General features: G+C 34.7%; 1 protein-coding gene across 1 annotated transcript in view; it reads left to right on the top strand.

Moving 5' to 3' along the window:
• Positions 1-21469, top strand: part of NUP37 (nucleoporin 37) — a 40284-nt gene that overhangs the window by 9522 nt on the left and 9293 nt on the right. Inside the window, exons 3-5 of the mRNA XM_007449167.1 lie at positions 1149-1221; positions 3390-3484; positions 20328-20418. Coding sequence (XP_007449229.1) covers positions 1149-1221; positions 3390-3484; positions 20328-20418 — 259 coding nt within the window. The remainder of the gene's footprint in view (positions 1-1148; positions 1222-3389; positions 3485-20327; positions 20419-21469) is intronic.

The following is a 21469-nucleotide window of genomic DNA, read 5'->3' on the forward strand; positions in this document are numbered from 1 at the left end:
CTACAACTTTTAATTTCACCTCCAAGAAAGCCTTGGACAAGAGAAGGCATTTCCCTGCTGGCTTTGATCTATTTCTTCCAATGGCTCTTAACTAATCATTGAAAAGGCATGGTAGCAGAGATCTACCAACATATCCAGGTCTATAGATTAGGAGCCTTCTATAATTTAAACTTTATTTAAATTAAATAAACATAGGGGACTTCCATGGCAGTCCGGTGGTTAAGACTCCGCGTTTCCACTGCAGGGGGCACGGGTTTGATCCCCAGTCAGAGAACTAAGATCCCGTACACCACGCCGCTTGGCCAAAAAATAAATTAATTAAATTAGTTAATTAATTAAACTAAATGTATTAGTTGAGGAAAAGTGGTTAACTTTAATGCAGTCAGAACTTGAGAAATTTAGATCCATATGATACTCAGTTATCTGAAGACAATTGGAAATAAACTTTGTTTTCCAATATATAAATATAACTTCTGTTTCTTCCTCAGCCATAATCTGACATGCTGAGAATCTAAAAATTTTAGGATTGAAGGCAAACTAGTTTAAAAATAGTTGTTTATTGATTAGATTTCATTTTTTAATGTAACATACATTGATGTACTTCTAACCAGTACCTTAAATGTTACGGTCAGTGTGAATAATACTCCAGCTTTTAATAGATAGAAGTATATCAGCTTTTATAGGTATAAAAAGTTTATCATCTTCTGTCTAATTTATTGAATTTAATATATCTTAAAGTAAGAAGGCTTATGGATAACTGAAGAAGGCAAAGACTAAGATGTATAACTTTTTAATATCTAAAATTATTAACTATAATATCTAATATTGACCTAGCTAAATAAAGATGCCCATCCTTTTCTGCCTTTAAGAAAAAGTTAAACATTAAATTCATGTGGTGATTTATAATAAAATTCTACATGTTTCTTATTGAAGAGACAAATCCAATATACTAATTTTTGTATGTTTTCCAAAGATATTTAAGTGCCTCCTACTTTGAGAAATAGTTGTAATAACACTTCTTACAACAGAGCCATAGCATCCCCTTTCTGCCCAAACAAAAACATGATTATGAGTTATGAAAACAGCTTTGGTGGGGAGAACTTTCACTTAGGCTAAAAATGGGTTTGTTTTCATTTTCTTACTTCTAGATTTTGCACTTCTGCTGCTGATATGAAAATTAGATTATTTACTTCAGACCTTCAAGGTAAAAATGAATACAAGGTATGTTGACAAGTATAATTTGTAAATCTTTATTTTAAAACACATTTATTATTTTTGCTTTTTTGATTGGATTTATCCCAATTTAAAATGACTTTATGGTTACTTTTATGTAGTTTAGAATCTCATTTACTCTATTTTAGGCTGTAGTAAGTAACTAGGATCATAGTAAGGACTGCAGATTATAAATCTGATATCACTTATTAAAATATTAGGTAGACACAGCAAATGAGGGAGAATTAGAAATTCAGTATAATAGACATGAACACACACAGAGTAAGAGTTGAACTTAAGGGAACAAACACAGTACAGCATAGTGAGAGGCAGGACTACAAAGTGGCTAAAAGCACAGACACAGGAGCCAGACCACCTGGCTTTGAAGCCCAGCTCTACCACTTTAGTAATAGTGTGACTTTAGTCAAATTCCCAATCTCTTTGTGCTCATTTCCTTACCTGTAAAATGGGGATGATCATAGCTTCTGCCTCATAAGTCAGACAAAGACAAATACTATGTGATCTCACTTATAGGAGGAATTTTTTTTAAAGCTGAACTCATAGAAACTGAATAGAATGGTGGTTGTCAGGGCCTGGGGAGTGTGGGAAATGGGGAGATGATGATTGAAGGGTACAGACTTCCAGTTATAAGTGGAATAAGTTCTGGGGATCTACTGTACATCATGATGAGTATAGTTAACAGTACTGTATTATATACTTGAAAGTTGCTAAGAGACTAGATCTTAAATGTTCTCACCACAAAACAAAAATGGTAATTTTATGAGGTGATAGAGGTATTAACTAACCGTATTGTGGGAGTCATTTCACTAATTCTATTATGGTAATCATTTCACAATATATATGTATATCAAATCATCATGTTGTATACCTTAGACTTACACAGTGTTATATGTCTCAATAAAGTGGGGGGGCGGGGAGTTCCTTAAATAAAATACCTTTCAGTTTGGACTGAAACTGAATCATGTTTTTTATAAGAACAGTATTGCCTTCTTGACTTTCTAGTAAATCAAAACTATGAATAATGTTATAAAACAAAGATAAACTATAAACCTTTCCAATCATTTAGAAAACAGTAAAAGTTATGCTCTAAACTATATACAATGGGCTATATATAATTTTACCATAATACAGTGCAATGTATATATTAATTTAAAGCTGTATCAGTGACTGTCTGTACAAATGGCACATAAAACTTTGACTCATCAAAAGTCAATAGTTACTAACAATTATTGTTAGTTATAATAGACATTAAATATTTAATGTTAATTTGATTTGGCTTGTAGACTGTGACATAAGCTCTGAAGAATGATTTGGAGGACCTGGGTTTGTTAAACTTACACAGGAATGTTTGAATCAAATCCTTTTTTTTCCTAATTACATATTTCCAAATAGTAAACAGTACCAAATAGAACCACTTTATTAATCTTACAACTGAGATCAAATTCAAGTGTTTGGAAGGAAAATAGGAAGCAAGAACAATATCCATTAAAATATTTAAATATCTGATATCTGACAGACCTGTTTAGAATTTCAGTTGTAAAGATTTAGACTGATTGGACCTGCCTGCTTGCATAGTCCTCTACCTTATAACTTCCCATTTATTTCTTCTGTGGCCAGAAGAGAATTGCTGGGTTGTTGTGATAATGGGCTTATAATACTAGCTGTCTCCAGTGCTGGCAGTCACATTGAGCAAGTGAATAAAGACAGTAGAAGGTGAAGTCCATGCTATGTATTTATTAGGGAGCAGCCAGTGTACAGAGCAGCAGGTATAAGGTAAAAAAGCGAAGGGGACTCTATTTCAGAGCCCCTAGAAAGTTCTTCTAAATTTAACTTTTATTTAACCTTTATGTAATAAGTGAGAAATGAGGTGATATGAGGACAGGTACAGTTTAAAAAAAAAAGTCTCTGTTTTTGTAAGAAATGCATACTAGAAAAGAAAGATCAAGCTAATAACAGTGTGTTGAATGATCAGCTTCTTTCCAAGATAAACCTTCTAGAAAGGTGGGTGTATAAATCATGTTTTAAAAATAGCAGATTGCTTAAGAAATATTTATAGAAAAGAGAAGCATGCAGTGAAAGCAATGAAGTAAAAATATTAGGTAGGAATATTGTAGGTTATTTTCCTGTGTTCTTACTAACTTTTCCCCTTACGTCAGGTTTTAGAGGGCCATACAGATTTCATTAATGGTTTGGTATTTGATCCCAAAGAAGGCCAAGAAATTGCAAGTGTGAGTGATGATCATACCTGCAGGTATGTTGCTTATATATGTTACAGCCAAATTTTTGAATTTTCATCTTATTTTAATGAGAATTACACTTTAAAAATTAGAGAAAATGTAAACTTCTATATATATTCCACAAAATGTTATAAAAGAAGCATACTTTATTTAAAATGTAAGTATGACACCAACATGAGTTTCAAAACCAGTGAGTTGAGTTCTCATCCCATTTACTTGAAACTTCCCTTGCTGATTCATGGGTGCCCCTCTGCCTCTTATTTTAGATTTGCACATTTATGAAATCTAAATATATATTAGGTCAAACAGTGGACACAATAGGATAATAAAAGGCATTTGCCATATTGTGAAGTTATTTCATAGATCCTATCTGATAAGTTAGTGTTTAATAATTGAGAATCTCATTTGCTAGAGCAAGACTCGCTGGAAATTTAGTGTTTTGACAAATTCAAAAGTCTCTGTATAAAGTTTTTCTGTAGATACAATACATTACAATATCACATTCTTCCACCTCACCCCCTAGTTTGGAACAGATAAGGTGGCTATAACGTTTTAATAATGCCTAAAGCTGGAGAATATCACAAGTAAAGAACGAGATGAAGAGCAAGAGTAGGAGGTGGAAATAAGCTGAAGAGTCAGGAGTGAAGCAGTCATTAGAGGAGTGCCAATTGCTTCATTTGCTTTGACAGTACTGTGAGCAAAAAGAACCACCAAAAAAAAAAAAAAAAACGTTGCTCTGCTATTTTGCATAGCTTTAGTGTTTTATAAAGGTATGACAAAATCGTTAGTATTAGTAAATACTTGTATACATATAAAGCTACTAAATATGTGTCCTTTCACATCGGAAGTAAAGCCACTAGCTTCTTTTTAAATTTTAATCTTCTCAATAGCTCATCATTTTAAAGTTATAGAGTCATAGGCCATTATTTTTTATAAAATTTTCATGTCAATGACATGAAAAATTTACATGACATTAAGATTGTAGGGTCCCAAGTGTTAAAAAAATAACTAAGTTTTTATAGAGACGGAAGAGTAAGTGGGGCCATTTTTAATGTAAAACTTAAATTAGATCACTAGAAAGAAATAATGACGTTTTAATTCTCTAACACATGGAGCATCCTAATCACAAGCATTTGGAATAATGAAACCTGAGAAGGGGGAAAATGAGTGTCTTTGCAAGTGAAGGAATAGCCTCTGAATAGTGAACAACAGCCAGAGAGACCTGGGATTACATTCAGAGATCCGTGATTTTTTTCTTGTAGGAGACTTTGGGATTTTCATAGAATAGTAAAATTGTCCTAAAATATAGGGGACTGACAGAGGGTGGCCAACTTTTTGTCAAGTCAGAAGAAGTTTTTAAAGTTCTGCTGCCTTCTATTATTACCATCATTTTATTTAAAACAGAACATTATTACTCTAAAAAGGAGAAAGCACTTAACTTCAAAGTAAGTCCTTTAATTTAAATAAATCTAACTTTTTGAAATTTACTATGTTGCTCCTAATTGTCTTACTTTGCTAGGCTGTGGTTGATGATGTTATTGTTCAGTGAATACTTACTCTCCCTTCCCCGATCCTGTGGAAGGAGGTTTTCCCACTTTGTTGGGCTTAGCCATGTGAATTGTTTAAGCCAGTGTAATGTTAGCAGGTGTGACTCAAGCAGACACTTGAACTGTTTTACATGGTTTGTCCTGACCAGCTGTCCTCTGTCTTCTCCTATAATATAAGCATGTCCTAGATAGCTACTGGCCCCAGAATACAAAGCACATTAAGCAGATATGGAACCATCTGGCATGAAATAGAACTTCCCACAGACTCATGAGCAAGAAGTGTATGCTTATTTTTCTAAGTCTCTGAGATTTTGGAGGTTGGTAACATCATTGTAGCAATAGCTGGAGAGCTAACTTTAGAATTTATCAGCTTAATATGCCAACCAGAAGGGCATTTCTGATTGGCCTTTAAAGTCAAATTTCTTGGGCTGAAAGCTAAACAATACAGGTAAGATTTTTAACAGAAACAGAAGATATAAGTAAATCAAGTTTAAGGAAGAGTAGTAACATACACTCTCAACGTAACAAAGGAGAGAAGGATTCTGAGGGGACAAACTACAACAGAAAAATGTTTCAGTACAACTGTCTTCATTAACTCAAAGTACAGAATTGCCAAGTTACGAATAAAGACACCAGCCAAATGGCAGCTGTGCAATTTGGGCAGATGAAATAGCCATTTACATCCCAGGAATCATTCCTGTCACTGTACTAAAGTAATGCCTACCATAGTCTGGGTCTCTGTGTTGTTGGTAAAGATACCTTAGTGATATCCTTGTCCAATCATACTCAAAGCCTATGTCATCTTGGGAGTAGTATTATATACTGGTGATACCATGCTTTAAAATGACATGCTAAATAGAATAACTAGACTGAAGTTCAGTAAAGAAGTAGAGGATTTTAACAACATTTTAAACCAACTAAACATATACAAAACACACTCCCAACATCAGCAGAATACACATTCTTCTCAAGTGTACCTGGAACACTCTTTAGAATAAACCATATGTTAGTCCTCAAAATAAATCTACATAATTTTTTTAAAGATTGAAGTCATACAAAGTATCTTCTTTGATCACAGTGGAATGAACTAGAAATCGTTAACAGAAGGAAAATAGAACATCTACAGATACATGGAAATTAAATGGCACACTGTCATTAATTAGCCAGTGGGTCAAGAAGGAAATCACAAGGGAAATTAGAAAATACCTTGAGATGAGTGAAAATGAAAACACAACATACAGAATTTATGGGAGGCAGTAAAAGCAGTGCTCAGAGGGTAATTTATAGCTGTGAGCACCTACATTAAAAAGAAGAAAGAGCTCAAATCAGTAACCTAAATTGACACCTTAAGAAGCTAAAAAAAAAGAATAAAGACACCCAAAGCTAGCAGAAGTAAGGAAATAATAAAGATTAGAGCAGAGATGAACAACATAGGGAATGGAAAAAAATAGAATAAATGACACGAAAAGATGTTTCTTTGAAAAGATATAACAAAATTAACATATATAGCTAAAACATATTATAGCTAAAATTAATTAGCTAGACAGATGAAGAGAGAACACTACAAATGGTAAAATCAGAAAAAGTGGGGACGTTACTACCAACCTTACAGAAATGAAAAGGATTATAAGAATACTATGAATAGTTATACAGCAACAAATTAAATAACCTAGGTGACATGGACAAATTCCTGGAAACACAAAACTGCAGAACTCAAGGAAAAAATAGAAAATCTGAATAAAATTATAACAAATAAAGAAATTGAATCAGTAATCAAAAATTTCCCAACAAAGAAAGGCCAGGACAGGATTCTTCACTGGTAAATTCTACCAAACATTTAAAGAAGAATTAACCACCAGTCTTTCAAATGCTTCCAGAAAGTAGAATAGGAAGAAACACTTTCTAACTCATTCTGTAAGGCCAGCATTATCCTGATACCAAATCCAGACTAAGATATCCCCAAAAAAGAAAACTGCACACCAATATTCCTTATAAATAGAGATGCAGAATCCTCAACAACACCCAGCTAAAACTAGAAAACTCTGAGAAGAAAACCAGCAAATCTTTATGACCTTGGATCTGGCAATGGTTTCTTAAATATGACACCAAAAACACATTTATTAAAAATAAATACATAAATTGGACTTCATCAAAATTTAAAACTCTTGGACATCAGAGGACCCTATCAAGAGAGTGAAAAGACATCCCACTGAATGGGAGAAAATATTTGCAAATTATATATCTGATAAGGGTCTTATACAAGATATATAAGGAACTCTTATAATTCAACAATAAAGAGACAAGCAACCCAATCAAAACAGGGCAAAGGACATGAGTAGACAGTTCTCTAGAGAAGATACACAAGTAGCTGACAAGCATGTGAAAAGATGCTGAATGTCATTAGGGAAATGCAAATCAAAAACAAAACGAAATACCACTAACACTCACTAAAATAACTATAAACAAAAAGTCAGAAAAAAAAACAAGTGTTGAAGAATGTGAAGAAACTGAAACCCTCGTTGTTTTCTGGCAGGAATGTAAAATGGTGCAGCCAGCATGGAATAGAGTTTGGCAGTTCCTCAAAAAGTTAAACATGTGACCCAGCATTTCCAATCCTAGGTATATACCCAAAAGAATTAAAAACAGGTGTTCAAAAAAAACTTGTAAAGGAATGTTCCTAGCAGCACTGTTTACAGTAGCCAAAAGGTGGAAGCAACCCAGATATCCATCAGTAAATGAATGGACAAACAAAATGTGGTGTATCCATACACTGAAATAATATTCAGCTATAAAAAAGAATGAAGTACAGATACATGCTACACCATGGGTGAAACTTGAAAACACTATGCTAAGTAAAAGAAGCCAGACATAAAATATTCTATGATTCCATTATATAAAATCTCCAGAAGCAAATCCATAGAAACAAAACAGATTGGTAATTGCCAGGAAGTTGGAGGACAAGAACTTAGGAGTGACTGCTTAATGGGTACAGTGTTTCCTTTTGGAATAATGAAAATGTTCTAGAACTAAATAGTGGTGGTGGTTGCAGAACATTGTGAATGTGCCACGTGTCCCTTTACACTTTAAAATGATTAAAATGGGGAATAAAATAGGTGAATAAAATTTTTTAAATACTAAGCTTTATTATGTCATCCTACAATATGGAGCAGTGCTACAATATGGATTCTTAAACATTTTGTACTATAAAGAGCTGAAGAAATGTTTCTCTGACTCTGCCAACTCAAAAAAAATTATTTTAAATACATTGTTGATCTGTGCATATTTTCTGATGTTTGACTCTGGCATTTTCAAGGAGACACAGTATTATAATCAGCTAAGAGATTTGTGGCCTTAGGGACACCGTTTCAAAACAATCTGTCCCCCGAGCAGGTTCATAAAGCTTATGTATTTTGTTGAAATTTTCCAAATTCTGAATCAGAATGAAGATAGTCTCACTTGTACTAGTGTGTCAGTCTATCCATTAAAAAGTTATCACTTGTTTATCTCTTGATATAGAGAATGAATGTATAGAGAATAAATTAATATAGAGACTAGTTCATTCAGTCAGCAAATATCAAGTGTCTACTATGTGCCAGGTACTGTGCTGGGTACTTGGTAATCACTGATACATTTTTAAACCTGTGAATAATCATTTCAGAACCATTTTAATCTTCTCTAAGACTGACAAAAGTATTTTATTTTCTATAAATGAATTACAGTATTAATAAGTAAATATTAACTAAATATTTTATGGAGTGCTTTACTGCATACTAACCAACGCTAAGTGCCTTACCTATGTAAATTTATTTAATTTTTACAGCAACTCCAAGATAGGTACAATTTGTACCCTCATTTTACAAGATGGGAAGGCAGGGCATAGAGAGGCTAATAATTTGTGGAAAGGGACATAGCTATTAAGGAGAGGAACTCAAATATCAAGCAGTGTGGCTCTAGTACCTGCACTCTTAATTCACTCACTCTTCTGCCTGAGTGGCAATTTTTTTTTTTTTTTGGCTGTGTTGTCTTCCTTGCTGCGCAGGGGCTTTCTCTAGTTGCAGCAAGCGAGGTCTACTCTTCGTTGCAGTGCATGGGCTTCTCATTGCGGTGGCTTCTCTTGTGGTGGAACACAGGCTCTAGGCACACAGGCTTCAGTGGTTGCAGAGCACGCTGGCTCAGTAGTTGTGGCTCACAGGCCCTAGAGTGCAGGCTCAGTAGTTGTGGCGCACGGACTTAGTTGCTCCACAGCATGTGGGATCTTCCCGGATCAGGGCTCAAACCCATGTCCCCTGCATTGGCAGGCAGATTCTTAACCACTACACCACCAGGGAAGCTCCTGAGTGGCAATTTTCAAATTCACCCTGAGAAGATGGTATTTGTATCTAATAATATTTTAGATGTTTATTACTTCTCTGCATTCTCTAATATGACTTCATTTTTATCTAAGATTCCATCTAGTTTTAGTATTCTATAATCCCTGCAAGTTTATAAGAAAATTAACTTCTCATTTAACTCAGTGGTTCTTTATCAGTCCCAATACCCCCTTTTTAAACAAACATTTTCTAATGTCTACTATATAATCTTAAATGAAACTCATGGAAAATATAACCTATCAAAGTATATAATTGTAAAAAATTTTGTTTTAATTGTACTACATTTCTGTTAAATACTAATAATAATATTTTAAATAAAATAGTATTTTAACTATACTACACATTTCTATAAAAAACAGATTGTTATAGAATAACAGTGCAGTGTATATGCTCGGATACGACTGCATAAGAAGAAATGGTGAAGTGTAGTCTTTGTCACTCTTTACAAGGAATAAATTTGAGTATCAGAAAAATAGGATAACAGGAAAATGTAAGGCAGAGAGGCAGAGCTGCCAAGTTACAGTTCCAGGGATATGGCTTGCAGAGTACGATGTAAATAGTGCCATCTGGAGTTTTGCAGTGTCATAGCCTTGGGCAAAACTAGTTATTAGAATAAAAACTCAAGTCAGTAGTAATTTTTAAAATTTTACAATGGGAAGTGAAAGAGTATGTAAATAATGCTAATCAAAATAGAAATAACATGACAAGACAAATTATAGGATATTACATTGAAAAAATAAGGAAGGATAACATTCTTGCAAATCAGCCAGTTTTTTTATGGGTAGTATCAAAATAATTCACTGTTATGTCAGGGAATGGAGTACTAACAAAATTGCAAAAAACATATCTCCTATCTTGGAATGGCCCCACCTTTTGAGGTATTTCTAAATTTTACTGTGATATTCAAAAGTCATGTAGAATGTCTATCATCCCTGGTTACCTTTCACTAAATGCTTGTAGCACCCCAATCATTAGGACAACCAAAAATGTCCCCTAGGTGTTAGAATCCCCCCTGTTGAGAATCATTGATTTAGATAATAATAAGTGACCAGACCCTATTCTGAGTGTTTTGTATGAATTAATTCATTTAATCCTCAAAAACCTTATTTGGTAGATTCTCTTATTCAAGAAGTTTTAGTCTTTTTATGTTATTGAAAAAGCATGTGTTCATATTACCTGTATGTTCTGATCAAAATCAAACATTATGTCGAGTTTAATAAAATAGATAGAATTATACTTAGTGTCATATCTACAGATGTATTATCTTCTGTTTGTGAAGAACTTATAATTTTTTGAAAGATACCTTTGCTAAAACATTCTAGTACCAGTTCCTGAAATGAAGATGTCATGTTCCTTCATATGTCATTAGCCCTGTTTTTTTTTAGCGGTACGCGGGCCTCTCATGTTGCGGAGCACAGGCTCCGGACGCGCAGGCTCAGCGGCCATGGCTCACGGGCCCAGCCGCTCCGTGGCATGTGGGATCTTCCCGGGCACGAACCTGTGTCCTCTGCATCTGCAGGCGGACTCTCAACCACTGCGCCACCAGGGAAGCCCAACCCAGTTTTCATATGAGGAGCAAGAGTAAGGAGAAATGGAGTTTTGTAGAGGATGAGGAAAATTATCCTAGAGTGGACTGCTCTGGCCTTTTCACTAATAAGGTATTTTGCAAGGCCAGCCATGCTTTACTACCTTAGAGTCATCTCAGCACAAGAAGAGAGCCCTTGTGTTAGGTATTCAGTGAGTAAGTGGGTGAAGGAATGAATACAATTCTGTATCTGTCACCACATCTTTATTAAAAAGTTGCCATTACCAAAGCATCTGACAGGAGATGTGTTTAAGAAGATTCCCAAGTAAATCATAGGATTGCTAGGCATTCGGCCTCATGTGCTACACCATTTCTTTCTTCTTTTTTTTTAAATTTATTTATTTATTTTTGGCTGTGTTGGGTCTTTGTTGCTGTGCATGGGCTTTCTCTAGTTGCGGCAAGTGGGGAGCTACTCTTCGTTGCGGTGCAGGGGCTTCTCGTTGCGGTGGCTTCTCTTACTACACAGCATGGGCTCTATGCACGTGAGCTTCAGTAGTTGTGGCACACAGGCTCAGTAGTTGTGGCACACGGGCTTAGTAGTTGTGGCACACGGGCTTAGTTGCTCTGTGGCATGTGGGATCTTCCCCAACCAGGATTTGAACCCGTGTCCCCTGCATTGGCAGGCAGATTCTTAACCACTGCGCCACCAGGGAAGTCCCTACACCATTTCTTTGATGGTCCCTCATCAAGTCCACCATATACAGGTATGCCATATATACACATATGTATGCACAGGAAAATACAAATACTAGTACTTCAAATTATGACCCAGCATCATCTAAAGAAGGTTAAAATTATTACAATATTTGAGAGGTAAATAATTGCATATTTAGAAAAATTTATTATCCCCTTCTTCCAAAAGAAGGTAAAAATGGTGTTTAAGTATTTAATGGGTTAAGCTTATTATTTTAAAAACTCACTAATACAGAACATCTCATTCCCTGTCAGTGCCAAATAACAGATGTTCTTGTATATTAAAAACAGTACCGTTCTGTAAGAACAAGTCAGACCAACAAGTATTTATTAAACACATTTAGTATAGCCAACATTTAGTACTTTGGGGGATACAGAAGAAATAGAAGACCCAGTACTCCCTGTAACTACAAAAGATGTCAGAACTAAATCCATTTCCTCCTCCTCCCCAATAATCTTTTAAAATATTAGATAAAATTTATGGTGAAGGAAAATTGGCTTTGAGAAGCCAAGGAATTTTAGTTTAAGACTAAAATAATAGAGGTATGTAATGTGCCATTCAATTTGTCTGTGAAACCTGGGAAATTAGTAGTTGCCATGTTCTAGCTGCCATCATTTTTAACAAGAATGGGAGAAAGGGTGGGAAATAAAAAATGATCTTTTTTTTTTTAGAAATATAACCACATTACTGGATAAGGGAATACTAAACTACATATGATATTCACTAAGTCAGTAGTGTCATTTTTTGAAAATTATTACAAGAGAAAAAGAATGTTTATCAAATATCTTATATGTATCCCATGGTAGCTGAGTTGTTTCCATATCACTTCTGCTCATGTATATTTGAATCTTCAAGATCCATAGTTAAGGCAGACTCTTCTCCCCCAACCCCACCCCAGGTGAGATCACAAAGTAAGTGATCTTTTTAAAAATAGTCCCTGGTGGTGCAGTGGTTAAGAATCCACCTGCCAATGTGGGAGACACAGGTTCAATCCCTGGTCCAGGAAGATCCCACATGCTGTGGATTAACTAAGCCCGTGTGCCACAACTACTGAACCCGCATGCCTAGAGCCCGTGCTCCGCAACAAGAGAAGCCACTGCAATGAGAAGCCCATGCACCGCAACGAAGACCCAATGCAGCCAAAAAATAAATTAAAAAAAAATTTTTTTTAATAAATAAAAATAGTCCTTGTGTGGGAAACAGAAAGAAAGAGACTGAGAGCCTTCTGAAGGTAAGCCAATGAAGCATTCCTTGGAAGATCAATCTCCATTTAGGAGCAGTTAAACTATGCCTGAATAATTACAGGTACAAAGTGAAATCAGAATGTGTATTATTCATTATAATGTTATGGTTAAATAATTCCAGAAATAAAATTTTCTGCTTGTCTTCTAAAATTCCCTCTAGTTTTTTACAGCATTTTGAATCAAGATCACTCATTGCATAGTTCTAATAAGAGCTTTAAGAGTGAAATAAAAGAGACAATTTGTGTTGAGTTTACCTCTAGTGAATGAAACATAAGGATTCAATGTCTTTATAAGAAGCATCCAGAAATTCTAGTAAAACCTTTCGATCACATTTGCAGATCTTTAATTCAAGGCAATGAAATAGTGTGTTAATGAAAGATTATAATAGAGTAAAAGTTATAAAATGATGAAAGAATTTTCTGAAATTTTATATGATCGTGAACTGGTAATACCACTCTCTAGTATTTAACTCTCTGTTCTCTCATGTGCTCTCGTAGATGAAATATAAAACCAGTACTTCAAAGTGTATTACCATATCAGTGATCGCAGTAACTTAAGCTTGCTTTATGTAGCCATTGTGTGGTTGTAATAAGTGAGTTGTATAAATGAGAATCATATCCATGAACATTTTTCAGGTTTATTTTGAAAGTCCATTTATGTAACTTAAAGAATACCTTCCCTCCTTTATAGCATATAGTCAAATTTCAGTTGCCAAGTATATCAAAACTTTTCTTGAAAATAATGAAAGGCTAATATTTCCTGGGTAGTATTACTGGTGTTTGTGTTAAGGTTTATGCTAGTTAAAGGAAAAGTCCTTTTATTCTGAATTCCTTGAAGATGAAATAACTAAATACAATCTGTTTTGAAAACTACCATATGGTATTTCTTTGCAGTTGAGAGTTTAATTTTGAAGTTTTTTTTTTAATCTTTATTGGAGTATAATTGCTTTACAATGGTGTGTTAGTTTCTGCTGTATAACAAAGTGAATCAGCTATACATCTACGTATATCCCCATATCTCCTCCCTCTTGCGTCTCCCTCCCACCCTCCCTATCCCACCCCTCTACGTGGACACAAAGCACCGAACTGATCTCCCAGTGCTATGTGGCTGCTTCCCACCAGCTATCTATTTTACATTTGGTAGGTGTATATATGTCCATGCCACTCTCTCACTTTGTGCCACCTTAGCCTTCTCCCTCCCATGTTTGAGGTTTATTTTTAAATATGACAGATTATCTCACAATTCCTATCCTTCAAAAATCTGTTTGTCTACGTAAGTTGAATAAGATGTCAGTTCTCCTCTGGGGTGGCCTCAAGTAATGTCTCACCTCTGTGATGGTAAATTGGTAGTTTCTGCTGCATTTGTTTATAGTTTTAAGAAAAAAATGAAGGAACAACATGTAAGCTTGTAAGATTTTTTTTTTAACCCCTCCAAGCCTTCATGAAGATGTACAATAGTAGATTGTTTTTTTGAATGGTATAGTTGGTTTATTAGTGTTATATTTGAAACAGGCCACTTCCTGTCCCCTTCAAAACACACATAGTCTTTGATTATTGACTCTTATTTTTGACTCATAATTTTTAATTATTGAAGGATAAAATAGTAAGCATAAGCAATTGTCTTTCATTTTCATCCTTATAATTCTTACTCTCATCAGTAAAATCTCTAACAATCCATTTCATTTATTATTAATACTACTTACTTAGTAGTATGAAGTATTTTTTTAAAAAGCAGAATTAGTCTAATCTTATTTCTGAATATATTTGAAATACATATACTGAAAGTACCCTTTGCAAAATTCTTATTTTATGCTGTCATGCCATTTTGTCACCTCCACTGTTAAAATTTTTGCCTAGCTATCGAAGTTTTCTATAGTCTAAGCCACAAGCTGACAGTTTACCACTGTAACCTACCATATTCCTATCAAGATTTGTCTACCTAATCCCTCGATTTGTGCATTCAATCATATGGTTCCCTACCTCTGAACTCCTTTTGCACTTAAAACCAAATATTTTAGCACTAAATAATTTTGTAATTTGTTTCATCTTTCTACCTATTTGTGTGTTCACTTACTTAGGAAATATACCACGTTTTCTCCTCTTTTGAATTAGCCATAGCATGATGAGTTACTTAGTGATCAACTACTAGGAAATGGGGGGCGGGGGGAATCATTTTGCTATCACAAACTCAGTGAAAAACGTGTTTCTTGTCTAAGAATGTTGGAGGTCCCTTTCCTACACCCAGTAACATTGTAAAGTGCCTTCTCGTCTTTATAATTGCATCTAGGTATTACTTTTGTTCTTGCTTTCATATTTAATTAATCAATACAGTGATTCATGTGATCCAGTCCTATCTTTTAGAAAGATTGTGGTTTGTATTTTTTGCTTTACCAGTTAAAGAGGGCCAGATGGATACAGATGTGTCATTTAATGTCATCCATCCCTTCTTTTGTCTGTGTTGTCATAAACATTTGGTAGCAGAAATTTCCTTCTACAATGAACTCCTTAACAGACAATGAGCTGCCAATTAAAAATGAAGAACAAACAAATGAACTAGTATTACCCAGGAAATTTCCTTTTGAATTTTCAGAGGGAACATCTCCCTCTACTAATTGTGAATGCAAAAGACCCTTGAGAATATGTAGGATATCCCATATATGCCAACACCCAATTTATGAGACCTTTTCATTAATTAAATGGGACAATTACATTTAAATACTGTGTGGTTAAGAATACTTAATGTTCTGCTGAAAAGCACTCAGCCTGAAATAAGGCAATAATTTTAACAATAAACTACCAAAAGTAAGGTAAATGTAATTCATAATCTTAGATGTGGATATCTCTTCAACCCTACATTTTACAACTAAATCTGAGAGTTCTACTTAAGACCACAGAGTTGGGAGGGGTGGAGGTGTCTGTTTCACTTGGATTCAAATTGTATCAAAACTCATTTTATTTATGTCAGCAGATTAACTTTACCTTAAAAGCTTTAGTTTTGAAATTTCCCTTGCAAACATTTGAATAGGTATACATATATGTTTTATATAGCTCCTGAGTTTTGGTCAAAGTAGTTTAATTTGATGTTATATTTTTATACGTTTTATAAAGGGTCTGTTATGTTTCCATGTGTTTGATTATGTGTGTTAAGAAGGTTATAAACCCTTACAGCTTTTATCTTTCTGTGATATACCATTTTCCTGAAAAGTATGCTTCTGTGGCTATAATTAACTTTTAGGTAATTTTATTTATTATAAACAAATATACTAGCAATAAATTTGGAAATATGAAAATGTGAATTTATGATTTTTTTTCCTATTACAGTAGAAACTGTCTTATCTGACATGGTCCAAACCAGTAGTTCCTTAGATTAATGAAAAAGTCAGCAAACTCAGGAACTCATTTTAAAAGAATGTCTACCTACCTTATTTTAATATATAATGTGTCTATGAAAATTTGCCAATTTGCCAGTCTTTTGGTACTAGACCTAGGCTTGTTGTTTTTCTTAAGTTATGAGTCCATTGATTTGCATTAGACCTCTTTTTTGCCTGAACCACACCTAGTGTCTACAATGAAAACATTTGCTAAGCAGTCGTAATTCAAATATATCTAAATTTTTATTTTACTTGTTTTTGTAATTCTCATGCATACCTAATTTAAGAGCTTTTTTTTTTCATTTAGAAACTTACCTTTATTTGGTTGCCATCAACTTAGTTCCATTGAAACAGCTCTTTCACATTCGTATCATCAGCTTATATAATATTAATTATGTAATTACACTAATGAGCATGGGTTTACATCACTTACAAACAGCAGTTCACTAAGCAAAGAACCCATATTCCCTCGAGGTAAGCCTACAACAAATGCACACGTGAGCTATTAGAAAGTAACCTTGTTCATGTCAGTTCTGCAGAGAGAAAAAGGAGTCTGTCAGAAGGAGGTCAATTAAGAGAGTCTTTACTATACATTGTGTTCACTACATTTTAAAACTGATGGAAATTTTTTCATACACAGATACATGAAAATAACTAAAATGCAAGAAAAAAGGGGGATGATTTGAGAAATCAGCCTTACAAATAAGCCCAACTGAAAAGTTGTGCCTTTTGCCATTAAGACAAATGATGCTTTTAAGATTGTTTCGTCAGAAAATTCGTCAAAGAAAGTTTAGACTTTTTCAGTTGGTGATGAAAAAGAAATATGAAAAAGAAAAGATAAATGAGGTACAGGCAGTCTGGAAACCTATTTCACAGTACCTGCTAATGTTGAACATGTCTGTAAGCTATGATCCAGCAATTTCACGCCTAGCAGTTACCCAGCAGGTGGAGGTAGAGGGTGGGGAGATGTGGGCGTGTGTCTGTGTAAGCGGGGGTGGGGGGGGTGTCTATATTCACTAAAAGACATGTACAGGAAGGTTTATAGCAGGATTATTGGTAATGACCATAAATTAGAAACAACCTAAATGTCTGTCAACAGTAGAATGGGTAAATACATGGCAGTGTACTTAATTAATGGACTACTATGTACAGCAATGAGAATGAACAAAATACAACATGCAACAGTGTTGGTAAATTTCACAAGATTTAATGATGAGTGAAAGATGCTGGGACTTCCCTGGTGGCGCAGTGGTTAAGAATCCACCTGCCAATGCAGGGGACACGGGTTCAATCCCTGGTCTGGGAAGATCCCACATGCTGTGGAGCAGCTAAGCCCGTGCGCACAACTGCTGAGCCCGCGTGCCACAACTACTGAAGCCCACGCACCTAGAGCCCGTGCTCTGCAACAAAGAGAAGCCACCGCAATGAAAAGCCCACATACCGCAACAAAGAGTAGCCCCCGCTCGCCACAACTAGAGAAAGCCCACGTGCAGCAGCGAAGACCCAATGAAGCCAAAAATAAATTAAAAAAAAAATTTTTTAATATTAATTTAAAAAAGAAAGATGCCAGACCAAGAAAGTACATTCCATAGTATTTTCCATAGGATTCCATCTTTATGATGTTCCAAACCAGCAGATGTAAGCTATGGTGTTAGAAGTCAGGATGACGGGTACTTTTTGTGAGAAGGCAAGGAAATAGGACTGGAAGGAAGCACAGACGACTTCTGGAGTTCTGGAAATACTATCTTAATGTGGGTGCTTTCTTCAGGTGTGTCCTCTTTGAGCTGTATGCTTCAGATTTGTGTATTTTTATTATATATGGTATACTGCAAAAAATGTATCAAAAAAAGAGGAATGTGACTTCATCTGATGGAACTAATATTAACTAGATGAGACATGCAGTAAAGACACAGGAAAATAAGTTGAGCTCCACAAAAGGATTTAAGAAGAGCTTAATTATGGAATCTATCAAAAAGGGAAATAAGACTTAACAACTTAAAGTGTACCATCTGTAGCTAATTTAGTTATGATAACTCATTTCAGCCCAACTTGTTGTATTTTGCGTATTTAGTACTTGGATCATGCAACTGCTGAAAATTATATAATAAGCATATAATTATAAGCTGTAAATCATTTTATCCTAGTCCTGGAAGGTAATTTGGATTACCCTCCTCATTTTTAAATCAGTTTTTGTTGGTGGTTTGTGTTTGGTTTTTTTTCCCCCCAAAAAATATGTCAGGTTCTGTTCAGGTTAAGTACTGTTTAAAAATTAGACTAAAATTTGGTTCATTGGACAGGAATATACTTCATTAATTGACCTGTTTTATAGAATATCTTTATCCATGTTTTTTTAAATGTTTGGTTTCCTTCATTTGAAAAGGAAAAAATCATGAAAATATTCTGTATGTATTTATTCACTATAATAGCAAACAAAAATCAAATACATGTTAGAATAAGATCAAAAGAATGGAGCCTTTAAACCATTCTCTCATGGGATTCACTGAATATGAAAGACAATTTTTTGCTGTTTCAAAAGGGGTAAAATATATGCTAGCCCAGCACTTTATTATGTAAAAGGCAATAGAGAAGAAAGAAATATTCAGTTGCCATAACTAATAATCTTATTTATTGTGGGAAGTGAAACACAATTGAATAAATCCGTGGTAAATGTGATTCCCCTCTTCAATTAAATTGTAATTGTCTCCCTGTATAGTAAATACAGATAAAAGTGTTGATTTGGCAAGAGAAAAGTGTATGCTGCTAAATTATTTAATCAAGTAGATAATCATTTTTAAAAACATCTTTGTTAGTTTACATGTAACTAGGATATTTCAAGATTGGAGATCCTGTAATTTCTATAAAAAGGAAAAAAATTTTTAAATGATGTGGTTTGGCACAGAATAGTAGTGGCATTGTCCAATAAATATGTCTTCTTTCTTTGAAATAAAAGTTTGCCTCAACTTTAAAAACACATTCTCTAAGTTTCTTGAAATTGTTTTATGGTCCCTAATGAGATATGAACTATAAAACCTAGAAGAAAAAGTCCAGGGCATTCTAATGAATGCATTCTAATGAATGCGTTCGGTTCTTAAGGACCAGACTGGGTACTTTGCCAGCCACCCATCACCTTCTGTCTCCTGCCATGCTAACTCTGCCACACTCTGTACCAGTGAGATATAACAATAGCTGAGTGTGAAGAATGAGCTAGAAATGAGCATTCTGGTTGGGGAATAGGACTTCTCACAACAGAGCCATTACTGAGACTTCTGAATCTTGATCTCCACCCTGGGTATGGGAAAAAAATTGAGACGGAACTTGAGTAGGTTGGTTGTTGTTACTATGGATTTGTAAGTATTGAGGAGAGGGAGAGTAGGAGGAGCCAGGTGCTTGTTCCTTCAGCCCTTCTATCCTTTAATCTGGTAGCTAGCAATCAAGGCCCCATTTGAGAAGAACTGGGGAAGTGAGCCAGATCAGAAAAGGTAAAAGATAAGAAGTAGCCCCTGGCATGGGAACTCAAAGGCAGAAGGAATAAGCAACTGGGAAATTACCATCTCCCTAAATTCACATCACTTCATACTAGCTTCTTTATATGCTATTTTTAAAATGGGAGCACTGGGGTAGGGGAGTGGGGTACAGGTATATGTTTTAAGCACCCCTGGTAGAAATTATTGTTAATTGAAGTGACTGCTGAAGTTGGAATGCAACCTGATTAGTGACCTAGAAACTTCAAGATCCTGTCCACAAAACAAGAGTTCATGAATAATTTAATTTGGTTACTGTGTTACAGTGTTGCTGTACTAAATTAATTACAGAGAAAATATATGTGACTTTTTCCATTATTGAGTGTGATAAAACTTAAATTCTTCATACTACTTTTACATTTTCTAAAATAATTATAATTTTGTTATAATTTTCTTTAAAGGATATGCTTTAAATACAGATGTCTACCCTATAATCTCTAGTTGATAGCTTTGAATAAATTTATGGAAATTTCATTTTTTTAGTAATTATCAAAACTTTAACATTATACTCCTATTCTTTTATTAGGATTTGGAACTTGGAAGGAATACAGACAGCTCATTTTCTTCTTCATTCCCCTGGAATGAGTGTGTGCTGGCATCCTGAGGAAAGTTTTAAGGTTATTATTCATAACTTAGCTTTCTTCTGTCAAGCTGAAAAGACTTATACATGTGTAATACTTGCACACATAGAGGAGAAAAATCAATGACTTTTTTCCACCTCAGAGACTCTTAATTGGCACAAATGCATTTGGATTAATCTAGAACCTTAAAAGTTTTCTGCAGTTAAGTTTTTATTTGACAACCATCATCTATAAATGGCATTTATTCAGAGTACACTTTTCATGCCCTCTGATAGGTTATGATCTAAAAACTAATGCATAGACTAACTAGTAAGCAGTATTTGTTTAAAAAAAGTTAAATCAATGCTTGTGAGCCATAGTGTATAAACAGAAAGCATCAGTGGCATAAGGCAAATTTGACCTAGCTGCAGTGGTGTTCAATTCCTATTCATAGTAAAGCTTTCTAAAATTCAAAAATACACTGTAAGTTATTATCAATTGACCTTAACTTAATTTCATGGAGAAGATAGGAGCCATTCACCAAGAGTTCTCTCATTTGCCAGTATCTTCTCTTGGGCATTGCTCTATTTTATCCTTCCCTAGGATCTAAGAAGTTGCCACGTTCATCTTCTTAAAGTTAGTCCTTCCGCTGTCTAGAGTTCATGTTCTTAGGCATCCTGCTTTTCATAGCCCTCTAATGTCTTCATACTTCTCCGTGACTCTCTTCTGTCCTCACACTTGCACGAAAAGATAACCTTGATTAATCATGGCAGAAACTTACATAGTACCTATATGTGCTTGGCTCATTGTCAGCATTTCGTATTAAGTTAGGTCATTTAACCCACATGGCAACCTTATGAGATGGGTACTGTGATGATCTCATTTCACAGATAAGGAAACCAAAGCTCAGAGAAGTTAAGTAACTTGCCCAAGTTCACACAGCTACTAACTGGAAAAATTGGCATGTGTACCCAACCAACCTCCTCCATATGTCTTGCTCTTAACCATTACGTTCTTCTGTTTCCCCTTTTTAGTCTATCTTCTTCACATCTTTTATTTCTGAATATTTGAACCCATCACTTACACCTCTTAACTTCAGTTCCTCTTT

Source organism: Lipotes vexillifer, unplaced genomic scaffold (genome assembly GCF_000442215.2).
Source record: "Lipotes vexillifer unplaced genomic scaffold, Lipotes_vexillifer_v1.1 scaffold89, whole genome shotgun sequence".
Taxonomy (NCBI): domain Eukaryota; kingdom Metazoa; phylum Chordata; class Mammalia; order Artiodactyla; family Lipotidae; genus Lipotes; species Lipotes vexillifer.